The 14575-nt window shown below is 34.9% G+C and overlaps 1 protein-coding gene across 3 annotated transcripts; it reads right to left on the bottom strand.

Annotated features, from left to right (window-relative positions):
* Positions 1-1118: 1118 nt before the first annotated feature.
* On the bottom strand, positions 1119-9085 carry LOC135624559 (protein NETWORKED 1A-like). Of its 3 annotated transcripts, none has more exons than XM_065128300.1 (8): positions 8509-9085; positions 8301-8378; positions 8157-8222; positions 7992-8058; positions 7619-7799; positions 4909-6692; positions 2818-4737; positions 1119-2487 (listed from the first exon to the last, which is right to left on the bottom strand). In XM_065128300.1, exons 5-8 carry the CDS (start codon positions 7719-7721, stop codon positions 1420-1422), a joined length of 4875 nt encoding a protein of 1624 aa, XP_064984372.1. In that variant the 5' UTR covers positions 7722-7799; positions 7992-8058; positions 8157-8222; positions 8301-8378; positions 8509-9085; the 3' UTR covers positions 1119-1419. The 3 variants fall into 3 exon arrangements, with proteins under 3 accessions (XP_064984372.1, XP_064984370.1, XP_064984371.1); XM_065128298.1 differs by having other exon boundaries at positions 1119-2496; positions 8509-9083; XM_065128299.1 differs by having other exon boundaries at positions 1119-2496; positions 7619-7769; positions 8509-9083.
* Between the last annotated feature and the right edge of the window lie 5490 nt (positions 9086-14575).

The following is a 14575-nucleotide window of genomic DNA, read 5'->3' as shown; positions in this document are numbered from 1 at the left end:
TTCATAGGAAAAAAGCTCTGTTGATTTGTTAGGTGCATCATACATCATAGTAATTGAGGTTCATGTTGCACATAGTTGTATGTTATGAGTGGAAAGAAGCCTACTTATCTTCTTTCTCAAGAAAGAACAAGATTGGTACCCCTTGATACTGCTAGTGATGCTAAATTAGATCCAACATTCTGTACCACACAAGTTACAAACAATAAACACAATGTCTGCACTCACCAAGCCTGAGCATTTCAGCTCATCCATGTGGTTATTGTCTGTCTACTATCCTCTCAAATTGATTCCTTGTCTGCAAACATGTTCAGTTGTTATCTACTTCATCCACTAAAAGCCATACAGGAATTACAGAACAAACAAAACCAGTGTTTTCCTTTCTGAAATCAATAGAACAGAGTACTGTTTAAGAACAGAACAACGACGATCTTAGCGGATCATGGTACGGATCTGAAACTGCAGGCAATAATTTTTCCCACGAGCCTACAGATCTCCATCTGCTTCCTCTCAGATCTCCTAGAGAACAGCAGATGCTGCACCGGCCTCTGAAGGCATTCATGGATTCCCCCGGCATTGGATCCCTCCTTCACCCGAGGAGGAAACCATCTTCTTCTTCACCTGAGGAGGAGGAGGTCTCTCCTGTAGAGTCATCGTAACAACTAAGGTGATTGATCGATCACTGGTTCGATTGCGATATCATCCACAACATGACAAATAATTATGCTTTTGGTCAACTGTGGAGTGACAACGATATCTACGGTGTCGTTTTGGCTTGTCGGTGACACGATGATTTGTCGGTGTGGATGCCATGTGTCGCCCCCTCAGGATGCAACCAGATGAGGCCCACAGATACATGAATCTAAAAGATGCAATGCATTTTCTCAATATGCGGCGGCTTAAGAACAGTATCAATGCTTGCAGATCTCCTTTTCTGTCCTAAATGGTGAGCTCACTTTGTCGCTGTTATGGGTTGGTTGTTAAAGTTAAAGAACACTGTAATTGCATCAACTAAGAATGTGCTTAATTATTAGATTTGTATGGTTATTCCATGAATCAAATCATAATCACCCAGATCGAAAAAGAACAGCCTTATCATATCAGCTGACTAAAGATGGAGATGAAACAAGATTAGAAGAAGTTTTAGAAAGCAATTATTGCAAACAACTATGACAACATAACAAAATTAGCAACAGCCTGCAAATAATATCCAATGAAAATGAGACTTAGCAAGTGGACTGTTCATGCAAGTTACATAACAAAGCAACAGCCAAGTAATGCATGCAGATTAGGCCTACCATATACAACCTCTTGATAAATTAGTCGATCATCACCGATAAGACATTGTATCTAAAGCCATCATAAAACATAATTTACATCATGCAGCATATAAACTGATAAAAGCAGCATGAGAGATAGTAGTCAGTCACTAGTTGTTGCCGTCATACACCCACAAGAAGAGCCTTCTTTCTGTCTTCGGCTGTTTTTCCTTCCATAGATATATTCTCTCAGACGAATCGCTGATCTTCTTTTAGCAACTTTTTTTGCTCTCTTGCTCGCATGATCTTCCTCAAATTTCAGCAACCTGTATTGAATGTTTGGCATTTCCAGTTCCAGCCTTCCAATTTTCTCAGACACCTTCCTAGCCCAATCGGAAATTTGCTTCTGTCTTTTGCTCCCAATGTCTTTTTCCATGGTTTCATCTCGAAGGGATGTAGATAAGCTTTCCACTTTGCTTGCCAACTTACTATTCACTTCAATGAGCTGTATTATGGATCCCTCAGCCTCCTTCAACTGTATGTTGATGGCATTGAACTCGGATCTAGTCAGGCTGCTGACCTTTAGAGATCTTTCCATATTCCTCTGTAGTTCATGTAAGCTTGCTTCGAGAATCACCAACCTCTGAGCATCAGAAAAAAGTCTTTCTATGACCATTTTGTTCCATTCCTGGTGGGTTGCAGCTTTTTTGGGTAGCTCTAGCTTGTCAACATCCAATTCTTTCTCAGCTTCCAGTTCACCTGAAGTGTACTCACTCTCATTATCTTCGATCTGGTAATCTGTCGTACTGTTCTCAGTTATCATGGGACTTTTCTTCTTCCAGCTGTCGTACCCTTCAGCAGCTCCCCACAGTTGAAGCATCCGATCCATGGTTTCATCAGTTTCTCTAGGCTCACCATTCTCATATGATGAAGAATTCAAAACAATATCAAGTTGTATATCTTTCAATATCTGTTCATACTTTGATTTAGTGGTCCGGTTGTGCGGGTTCCCCTTCAATTTTAAGCCTTCAATTTCTTTCCATGCAGCCTCCAAACTAGCATCTGAATCAAATCGTTCCAGCTCCAGAATACTTCCAGTATTCATCATCACCTCCTGGAGCACTTTAACCTTGTTGTGCAAACATTTTAGTCTTAAAAGTCCTGTAGGTTTTATCGCATTATAATCTTGGGATGTTTCTTCATTGTTTGTGGTGCTAGGAAAAGGATCAACCTGATCATCCTGAATGCATCATGTAGTTAGCTCAGGTTTTATTTTCTGTAAATCTTCTAAATTAGATATTTGTTGGCTTCTATGCAAAGTCATATATAAAGAGGAAATTTGAAACAACTTCTGACTAGATTATAAAACCAAGATAAATCCATTGAACAAGACAAAATATTTTCTACGTTTTCTAGATCTTTAAATGAAAACATTTGACCTTCTCTTTTAATGAGTTCCAATATACAGTGTGGTGATTTTGGTTAAATGCAACTCAGGTTTTTCAACTCAACAGGAATCATATAATTTCTAATTTTGTATATTTTCTGGGGAAAAGAGTACCTCAATTTCCTGATTGATTGATGTTGAATGGCGCCTTGCAAGGGAAAGGGTAAGCTCTTCTAGGAGAGCAATATCGTCACACAAAGATGCCAAATAGATTGCATATTCATTCAAGTCAGCCCTCAGTCCTCTGTTTTCTTCTTCAAGGACATAAATATTTTTCCCTGACTCATTGACGGTAAACTTTCTTGGTGTGATTTCCTTTTGTAGAACTTCCCTTTGTGTTATGCCATGACTCTCAAGGTTCTCACATATTTTTATCAACTCAAGTACCTTTTCTTTAAACACTGCTGCATTGATTGTTTCAAACTGAATGTCTTGCAATAATGATGTAATTACTACATCGGAGGATTTGAGCTCATCCATTTTTTTCCACACTTCAGAAGTCAAATTTTCATTTCTGCTTCTGAGCTCCTCGAGATCTTTATGCAGCGTACTAACTTCATATTTCAACACCTCATTTTCTTGACAACAACACTCAATCTGATTTTCCTTACAAGCAGAGTCATCCAGCAAGATGGAAATCTTGTTCTCTATTTCTTCTCTGGCCTTAGTTTCGTTAATATCCAACATAAGATCAATAGGTTTCTTACAAATTTGTGGGTTCACATCTTGTGCTCTTTTTAGGCTCTGCTTTTTCTGTGACAAGCAATCACTTGTCTTTGTTTGTAGGTTAAGTCGTTTGCAGATACTTCTCGAATTGTTCATTAGCAAACTTCTGCATTCATTTAAGCTAGCAAATGATTTTTTGAGATGTGTGTTTTCAACTTCCAGCACTAATATTTTTCCATTGATTGATCTGATCTCCTGTTCAAGCTTGTTCTTCACCTTGTTAAGATATTCTCTTTCATTACTTAGTAGCTGTAGTTCAAACAATCTCTCTGAATCAATACTCTTAAACATCACAAAGAGGCAGTCCAAGGCCATAAACTCTGAAAGGATAACATTGTTCTCCTCTTCCAAGTCATGAAGGTTGTTAGATATCAGTTTGTTTTCCTCAAGCATCTTAGATATTTCAATTTGTAACATGCTCTGAGCCTCTTGTAAGTATGTTGACTCTCTGAATAGCACATCCACTTCGGCCCTCAGTGCTTCCTCCCTTTGGTTGCTAGTCTGCATGTCCTTTGTCAGTCGTTTGTTCATTTCAAATAATTCATCATTCTTGCATTTTAGCAGTGTAAACTCCTCTAGTCTTATTTTGCATTCTCTATCAAGTAAAGTCTTTTCGGCCCTCAGGTCTGCAACGTACTTCCCTAGCTGCTCAAGAAGGGTGAACACAACTGATTTTTCAAGAAGCAGATGTTGCTTTTCATCCTGGGCCTCAGAAATAGTGTGCAGCATCTGTCTAATTTCATCGAAAACAAGTTGTAGAAGTCCTTCATCTTTGATAGCATCTAATGAAATGTACCGCAGATTGATCTTAAGTGATTTTGCAATCAGATGAAACCATTCCCTAAGTTTCTCATTATGCATTGTAAAAGATTTTATCTTTTTCTCTTGAGTCAGGCATTTCTGCTCAAGTTCCAGAATATGTTTTTCTGCACATCTTAATGCCTCTTGATGTTTCTGAGATCCTACTGAAAGAATCAAACTCTCCTCTTTCATATCACACAAACACCTTTGCAAGATGAAAATCTCAATCTGAGCATTCATAATTTTGTAGTTTTCCTTTTCAAAATCCTCCTCCCGCTCCTGACCTTCTTCCCGAAGAACATATATCAAATTTGCCAACATACTCAGCTGACTAGCGCTGGATTGAATAAGGGTACTGTGTTCTTCCTTTTCTAGTTGCAATAACTCCTGCAGCTCTGCCACACAATCAAGTCTTGAATCTTTCTCCATATCTAGAGTCAAGCTTCTGTTCTCTAAGTCACGGTACCTGCCATCCAAGTTCTCCAGACTCTGTTGAATGCTCTGCAACTGATGCAAAAAACAATTGAACATTAAATCTGGGTAAAAATATGAAAGAGCACAAGTATGAAGCTTGATATAGTTACAGACTAGTTGAGTAGAGTAGCAAAGGTATATGTACCGAAATCAACTAATTAGGAGTCTCAAGGTAGAAATAGATATGACAGTTGGACATGTTACCTGAGATATGAGAGTAGTTTTTTCAGAAAGAAGACAAGATTTTTCATCATGAAGTGATTTGCAGGAAACTTCCACATTTTTCAAATTTTCTCTCAAAACTTCTAGTTCAATGTTCATATCAGATAGGGTGTTCTCCAAGAACGTATTTTTCTTTAAAAGTTTCTCCATATTTTGAGCAGCAATCTCCATGTGGGAGATAAGTGCAGCCTTTTCAGCTTGATGGACAGAAAACATGTGCCTGAGATGGTCAGAGGATTCTTCTAATTCTGTTATTTTTATTCTTAATCTTTCTAGTTCACCATTTGCATCCAACAGCGAAGCTTCCAGGACAGCATTCTCCTTTGTCATTGTTTGCATATGGTTTAGCTTGTCTAGATAAAGAGTTCTTTCATCTTCAGTTTTTTTTATTGCCTCTTTCAAGTCAAGATTTCTCTTTCTTAAGTCCTTTATCAATGACTGAAGGGATTCTACACATAAATTGATTGCTTGTATTTCCTCTATCAGTGTGTTGTACTTCTGTTCCAAATCATTTCTGTCTTTTTTTAGACGACATAGCTCCACCTGAAGAGCTTCCTTTTCCTCTATATGGAGATCAGCTTCATCTTCAAGTTTCCTTTTCATATCAATCAGGGAAATAATCTCATCCTGAAGATCCATTATCTTCAGAGCAGATGAGAGCTTCTGTTCATTCAGCCTGTCATTTTCCTCCCTAATCATCTGGAGTTCTTCCTCCACATTCTTGAGCTTTTCAGCTCCACTTTTATTCTCCAGTTTCAGATGCCTCATCTCTTCCTCAGATCTGGTATGTCGCTTCTCGATAGACTGGCAAGTCATTTCGGCGTTCACATTTCTTTGTTGTTCATCTTGTAAAGAGATGTGGAGAATCTCCAGCTCCTGTCCCTTCTTGTTAAGCTCCTCCTGTTGTGCTATTATCTTCTGATTTAGAATGTCATGTTCCAACTGTAAAGATAGATTAGCCGTCTCCAATACAAGATTTCGCTCTTCAGCAATGTTCAAACATGAAGCTGCTGTAAGCATCTCATCATTAAGCTTCTTAAGGTCTGCTTTGGTGCATGAGGTTTCATCTTCCAGGTGAGACACCTTCGCCAGGGATTCTTCGTATCGAGTCAGGGCATCTTCTTTTTCAGATTTTACCTTAAAGCACATCTCTTTTAGGAGTTGAACATTGTTTTCATTTTTTTCAGCACGTGCTGATTCTGAAGTGACTTGCTTCTTCAGATCCTGGTTTTCATTAAATAACCTGGAAATTTCTTTCTGAAGTAATTTATATTCTGAACTTTTTCCTTCCCTCCCTCCAGCAAAATTTGCACTATTTGTATTCGTTACAAATGTTTCATTCAACTGCTTCAAACAAGCTTCGGTTGATGTTACCTCAGTTTCACCAGAATAAACCTCATTCAATTTCATCACTTCACCAGGCAAGCCGAAAACATCATGCTGTAATCCATCTCTGTTAAAGCTTTCCTCAGACGTTTCAGGATTATCCATCCCTGAATCAGATACAGGACATCCATATGGAGGCTCATCACAGAATTCAAGTGGGATTTCATCAGGAAAAGCTTCTGCTATAGTTCGGCGAGCCTGATGAAGTGCCCCGGTTGCATGATCGTATCTTTCTGCTAAAGCACGGTATGCTCGGTAAAATTCCTCCACAAGTTTTATAAGCTCAGGACGTTTTTTGTAATACATTTCTGCTCTTTTTGCAAAGGAATCAGCATCTTCTTCAATGAGCCTGATCATTGCTTTGATCTTGTTGTCCATATCTGCTAGGTAAGTGTACATGCATGATTATTAGAAAGCATCATCAAAATTACACATAAGTACTTATGAATACCATGCCAACTATGATTATTCTTTACAAAGAAAAAGTCAAAGAACATAAGGCTCTCTCTTGTCTTGAAGCATCAACTAAAACCAGAAATGTAGCAAATATTGAATCTAAACTTCATGATAGCACTTCATATAATCACAATCATCAGTTCAATCTTCGTGCCTCTGAGATTTTGCTTCTGTCCTTCTAGATGCCAGCAAATATGGCTGCTTTCTTGCTGAGATTGGCTTATTGCTGAGTCACTTGAAGATATAAGAAGATTAATAAGCCTATCTACTTTTTGTTATTTATTTGTGTATCCATATTTTTAACACATAATTAAGAGTACCGATTCAGCACACCAAGTTCATGTGTGCTGAAATAAGTGCTGCTAGATTGTTAACTTGTGATGAAAAGCTGGATCATCCAATGCTAGGCTGGTTGCAAGTTTGAGGGACTCTAACAACCTTGCGGCTCAATCACACCCTTGGAAGAAGAAAATTGATTACATTTTTTACCGGTGGACTTGAAACAAATGAAAATTCTCACATGCTATGAACACATTTTCTGCCAATTAGTTTTTCCACATTCGACTTGACATATTTATGCAAAATGTGCAATGCATGATTACTGCTAACTACACATCCATTTTGAAGCCCTCAGTGCAGGACAAGCAAATGCAATTAGATTTTGAAGGTTTGCAACTGCTACAAATATGCAGCATTCAGCACCTCAGGCACAAACTAAACCTGACAAAGTCGTTAATGCTTATATGCAGAGGTTAAAAAAAGTGAAATCTATAATGAAGAACTTCTTGTAAGATATCAAATGAATAAACTTGTCCCATTAACAAAACACAGATGAGATAGATATACATACCAGTGAGATTATCCTGAAGCCATTTAGACTGCTTCGGGCTGATATGACTGTCCCACCACCATGAATACAAGCGTCTAGATTCAGCATGAGATAGTGTTGCCATGATTTTAGATTAAAATGCCACTAGTATCTGCTTCTATCCCAAAAGACACTGTTTTCGGGCCAAAACACAGATCAAGAGCTGCACAATGTCACCAGACAGCAAATTACTGGTTTCAACAAATTTGATGACCCAAAAGAAGAGACCTATGAACTAGTGTTTCAGACATGGAGATATTTGGTTCCCCTTGGTAAAACATAAAGGAGATGGACTGAAAAGGAGAAAACAAAATGGTACCAGCTACAGAACCTCATAGTGGAGCATAGAGAATACCTCTTCAATCACATAACAGATCCAGAAAAATTGATGCTACATGTGATCCATTAACACCAGCCACATCCTAAACAAGAACAAAGGCATAGATCAATACAATAAAGATGACAAACAGAGATGGAAAGATGATGATAATGATGAAGAAGAAGATGATGTTTCCCTCACCTTGATGACAAGAGAGTAGCGATTAACCTTCCAGGACAATCCAAAACCCAACTTCTACCGCAAAATCTACAAAAAAAACATTTGTGAAGAAAAATGATGACAAAGTTTAAGGAATTAAACAAGCTTATGTGACAGATTTACTACCTACACCACGATCATGATGTTCTACTGCAACTTGGTAGACATTGATTCATGGGAAACTACGCATATATCACGAAAAATCTGATTAAAGGGAAAAAAAAAGCCAGATTAAAATGCCAAATGGTTCGTATGGCAACCAAACTAAAGAAGTCAAAAGAACGTTTTTTTCTCCCTAAGAAATATTGAAAATTTTCCGGAAATGATCTGCGACCTTTCGACGGCGGTCCTCGTCGAACTGAGAAATGAAGCCAAAAACCTGAAAGATGAAACGATCGCCAAAGAGAAACCACAATATCACATTTCCTGCCAACTACAAGTCAATCGAACCATTCGGAACGTTAAAAGTGGGTCTTCTGGGAACAACACGCTGACACCGAGAAAAAGATTTATCTTTTGGACTCAACAAGCAGCTGTGCTGAAAGATCCAGCTGCTTTTCCATCCACTCTCACCCCATTTGCCCTTTCTCTTTCCCCTCTCTGCTCTCCTCTTTCTCTACTTCTCCTTCAAGTTGCTCCTGTGTTAGATTCTTCTGGTCTGGCTAGAGGAATGAGATGGCAAGCAAAGCACAGAAAGAACCAAAAAGGATAAAAGAAAATCGAGTACAAGACGAAAACAGGAATGGAAAGAAGAATTAAGGAAATGGGACTGATTTTTTTATGCCAAATTGGTAGATCTGTGGCAATTAGGACTGGGATTACAGCTAGGAATAGTGCAGTGAATCCAGGAATGTCTTCCAATCACCTCATCACATGGATCTATTTCCATTCTTGTGGTACTACAGCACATGCACCACCCACCCACCAAAGATTTAGTAAATTTGAGTGCATTAAATGCATTTGCATACATTAATATATAATGTCTGGTACACTGTTCTTGCTGACTCCTTGTCCTTTGCTTTCTTTGACAGCAATGATAAGAGTGAGGAGTGGCTGTTGACTGTGACAATTCTTGTGCAAATATTAAGAAATTTTGAAGGTTCCTTTGATGCATCTCTAGGACTTCAATTTTTTATCTGAGCCACTTTTTGCATGACACTGATGAGTGATTGCATACTGCCACTCTCATAGTACTTACTATATGATGTATGTTTTTCTACCAGAGTATGGTTACCAATGCACTAAATTATAAGTAGGTGGGGAGTAACTCTACAGTAGGGTGTTCTTGCTGTCTTTTGTCCTTTGCTTTAATGATCAGTTCAGTTTGCTGTGGTTGGAGATTGTGATTTCTTTCTGCATGTGTAAGAAAATTTCAAGATTTCTTTCTGCATCTATAAGACTTCAATGGTTTAGGAAGGTTGTTCTTATTGATATTGATAATAATACACATGTTGGAATCTAAAAGCTCTCCAACCTAATTTAAGCAAACTGAAGAGAAGTTTGAGATTCCTTGGCTTGGATTTCTATGGGCTATAATTTTCAAGTGAGGTGCTTTTTGCTTAGCATTAATGATTATTTCTTGATAATAAACACAAGTGTTCAATTTTATAAGCTCAGTCAAACTGTGATAAATGTCTTTGTTTTATCTCTAAGATTGTGATAAGATTTCTTTGTTATATTTCTGAGACCCTTCTTGCTTGATATTGATGTTTCTCAGTGTGGGCATTTTGGATGAAATCATAAAAGTATTCCAAATTTATGTCATATAATTGCATTGTAGGAAGCTTCATCTGCCAGCATCTTTGTCAAGTTGCATAAATACAAATCAATCATGCTCAAATAATTTGGCAATAAATAGCACAATATTTTTTCCCATGCAAGGTCCAGAATATTTTAAATGGTTCCTGTGCAAAACATAATGTTGCACTGTCACAACAATGTAAATGGAACATCTTATATTTGAGTTCAATTGTTTCAGTACTCTGATATCCATTTAGTCTCATGTCAAAAAATGGATTTGTTGTTAATAATTCAGACTCAAAGATTTTTGGATCACATGAGTTTATGTTTGTGATATTCAACTTATTACTAGAAATGATATATGGTCAAGTTCTTCAAGAGGATTGATGATTGGCACCAAAATAATCAGTATTTATTAAGGGCAATTGTTTGAGCATCTCTATGTACTTTTGGTCAATGGTAGAAAGAACACAAACCATTTTTCTCCTAACTTGTCATGGAATTGGAAATCAATCTTTTTCCTACAACAAAATTGTGAGGAAATCTGACAACTCATAACATTCACATTTATGGTCAACATCTATATTAAATGCACATGTTTTCCATGGTTATTTATCAGTGAATGTAAAGTGGATTTTGACAGTAGAAGTGATAAAGATGCAAAAGGAAAAAAGACCAACAAAAAAAGGTGATTGATTTATATCTGAAAGAACAAAATTTTCTGTAGAAAAGTAATAATATTTTTCTATGGTTAAATTGCACAAAATATTTTTTCTGACAAATTATTCTATCAATCCAATGTTATTCCATGGATTCCCTAACATGGCAAGCTAATAATGAGCATCCAAATGTTGTTGTTCCTTTGTCTTTCCTTTGAACATGTGCAATCAATGTCAAGAGAAGTCCCCTCCAATCTACTTTGTTGTTTGCTTGCTAGGCGTACCTTCAACAACGCTATAATATATTACTACCTATCAGATCATATGGTCAAACCAAAAAGAACAAGTAAATATAATTTCATTCTCATGCAACATAAAGTCATAAAGTCTATGTCAATCAAACATATTGATGATTAAGACGTTTTGTAGTGGCATGTGATATATACACATATATAGCATTTATGAATGGACGATTTTGGTAGAAAATATTTATATTTTAGGTATTTTTCAAACAGTATCTTTCGTTTTGATTTTTCTCAAATAATATCCTTAATTTTAAAAACTTAAAATGTCCCTAAAAAAATTTTGCCAAAATTTCTTGCTATTTTTTTTTATCAATTTTAAACTATTATAGTATTCTCATTTGACTCGTTAGAGCAATTTTTAGTAGTGTTTGTAATATTTTTTATTGGGGTACTAAGAATAGAAAAATATTAAAAGTAACATTATGTTGTGTCCCTTTAATTGTCTTTTTTCATAGACTTATAGTTTGCAGTTGGTTTGGTTGAAATTAAGAGTTCATTTGGATCATTTATAATGTTTTTATTGTGGTGATTAAAACAATATAATAAGTTTTTTTTATTTTTACTTGAATGATCTTATTCATAAACTATTATAAATAATTACATTAAATTATTTCTAGTATAGTTTGATTCTATTTGGCTCATTTGTAGTGTTTTTAAATATATTTTATAATATTTTTATTGTGGTGATAAAAACACTAGAACTTACAAAAATACTATAACAAGCCAAAAAAAAAATAGGAACAGTTTAAATATTTTTTTTAAAGTAAAGATACTTTTTTAAAAAATAAAATAAATATTTTCTATGAAAATCATCCATTATGAATCAATGTAGCTGTAGAAAGACTTGAAAAGATTTTATTACAGCTATGTTCCTCTTCCAATTTTTTTTTCATAATTTAAATGTTTTTCATTTAATTAAATATATTATATAATATAAAATCCTAGTAAAAATTATTCATATGAGAAACCCAAAAAATTAAGATATCATGATTCATTATTATTATTATTATTATTATATTACTGTTCACAAGAAAGAGTCTAAAATGCAATAAGAAAAAGAGGGAGAGAAGGGAAACAAAACATGGGACCAGCACCAACCCACAGAAGTGGTCTTCTCCTCCCTTTGTCTCTCTCTCTTTCCACTTTCTGGAATGTACTGAAACAGCTACAGGAAATGGAGGGGTGGGGAAACAAGTGAGTCAAACACATTATTGCTTTCCATACTGCATAAAACCATTGGAGTTGTTGATGATAACATAAAGAATATGATAAGATATAACATAATGTGAAGTGATATGATATGATGTGATATTACATCTGCAATTACAAAGAATAATAATGGGAGATAGAGAAATTATTGGCATTTGGTTCCATCTCTTCTGTAGCATATTCTTCTTTGGTATGTACTTTCATTTTTTTCACTTGATGGTTTGGAAACAAGAGTTCAAATCGAATTGAACCCAAATTAAATTGAAATTGAATTTTAATTTGGGAGGATAATCTTCGTCAATTCGATTAATCGATTTGAACGGATTGAAAAAGAATAATTTTTTTAATTCATATTTTCGTCTTTCTAAGTATGTTGTTAACCGGTCTAAGTATTCATGTTGGTTGGAGTGTCTCGATGAATAAGATGCATTCATCATGTATTATTATTATTATTATTATTATTATTATTATTATTATTATTATTATTATTAACTCGATAATACTAATAGTAGAGTGTGATCGACTAATATGTTTGTCAGGCCTCCCAAATCGATAATATTAAAATTTAATAAATAGGATTCAATCACACATTTGAGGACATATAACATTCATAGTCATTCACATCCATAATTTCATAATTAATAAAACCTGTACAGTTTAAATTCATACACCAAGACAATAATCACATCATAAATCCAGAGGTGTGGAATTCTACAAAATCATAAAATCAATATTTATCATATGTTCATATTAATACACAAATTAAAACACTCCAAAATCCTAACATGAGAGGTCCATTAAACTTTTACAAAACTCATAAGTTCATATTTACCATCAACATTCCATTACACATCAAGTGTACTTATACAACAAAAATATATCATCTACTGAAGGTTTGCCCAAAGTCTTTTAGTTTTCCACTGTCGTAGCTCAATTTAAACATTCTAGCAAATAACAAGCTATCCTGAAAAATTTATATAGTAGTAAGGTGAGTACATAGAGCTCAACAAGTGACTAACATATCAATGGAGAAAATGGACAGTTTCAAAGTAAACAAGGTACCAAATACAAGGCAGTGATACAATAGTTCATAGATAGCCACTCAACGAATACAGAATTTGTAATGTCATTTCATTCGAAGCATATTTTGTTCATAATAAGGAAGTAAAGATTAATTGGAGCAAATCATTGACATAATCAAACATTTTGAAACATATCAATGGCAGATGAAATACTTTGGAATATATCAATGACATATGAAGTATTTCGGAGTATACCAATGGCATAGGAAGCATTTCGGTGCATATCAATAGCATATGAAATGTTACGGAGCATATCAATAGTATATAAAGCATTTCGGAGCATATCAAGAACGTATAAAATGTTTCGGAGTATATCAATAACAAATGAAATATTTCAGAATATATCAATAACGGATGAAATGCTTCGGAATATATCAATGACATATAAAGCATTTTGGAGCATATCAATGGCAAATGAAATATTTCGGAACATATCAATAGTGTATGAAATGTTTCATAGCATATCAAAAATAAATGAAACATTTCAGAGTATATCAATGACATGGGAAGCATTTTCATTCTTATCCAAATCACATATAAAAGCACATAAACAAAGCTCTTGATATCATATCAAACAGATAGAAGGTGAAGTGGGATCTCAAACATAATCTAGAGCATCGCGAGCTCTTAGCACATACCCTTTACCATTTCTGGTAAAGGTCTATATAATATCTTTATCATTTCTAGCAAAGGTCCATATAATCCCTTTACTATTTCTAGCAAAGGTCCAAATAATCTCATAAACACCATAATACAAAAGAATATTGTCAACAATAAATTGTGACATATCAAAAACACATGCGGAACAATGGAATGCATGTGCCTATACGAAACATTATGATACGAATATGAACTTTATATAATAGATTTAGGTATGCAAATACTTGTAAGACAAAAGTATATAGGGATTTAAAATAATAATGTAACGCTCAACCGAACTAAGGATGTTAGTGAAATCAATTTCCAAAGAAATAAAACAAGAATAAGCGAAATCGATCAAAGCTTAATATAATTTGATAGGCACATTACATAAATTATTTAGATAATAAATTATACTCTAATTTGCCTAAAACATGGATCATTGGAAAGATGTATTAATCTATATTTAGATAAATCAAGTTTTGTATGAATTGGAGATTCCAACATTGAGTTATCAATAGTTTAGTAACCAAAGGTTAGAGAACATTATCTCTATTTTGCAGAATTCATAGAGTTGATTTAAATAGATTAATCAATAGGAATTTATGCTCCAAATCATTCAAATTAGATATACACAGAAATATCTATGAGTTAGAGTTATAAGCGATAGAGTATAGAAAGATCAAAACTGACCGTCTCTATTTTACAGATTTCATAAGGTCAGTTAAAATAATAGTTTGGATAAGCAAATAGACTCTAAATTTATT

The sequence above is a fragment of the Musa acuminata genome, chromosome BXJ2-10, assembly GCF_036884655.1.
Source record: "Musa acuminata AAA Group cultivar baxijiao chromosome BXJ2-10, Cavendish_Baxijiao_AAA, whole genome shotgun sequence".
Taxonomy (NCBI): Eukaryota; Viridiplantae; Streptophyta; class Magnoliopsida; order Zingiberales; family Musaceae; genus Musa; species Musa acuminata.
The sequence above is the reverse complement of the archived record's forward strand: the minus strand, read 5'-3'. Positions and strand labels throughout refer to the sequence as shown.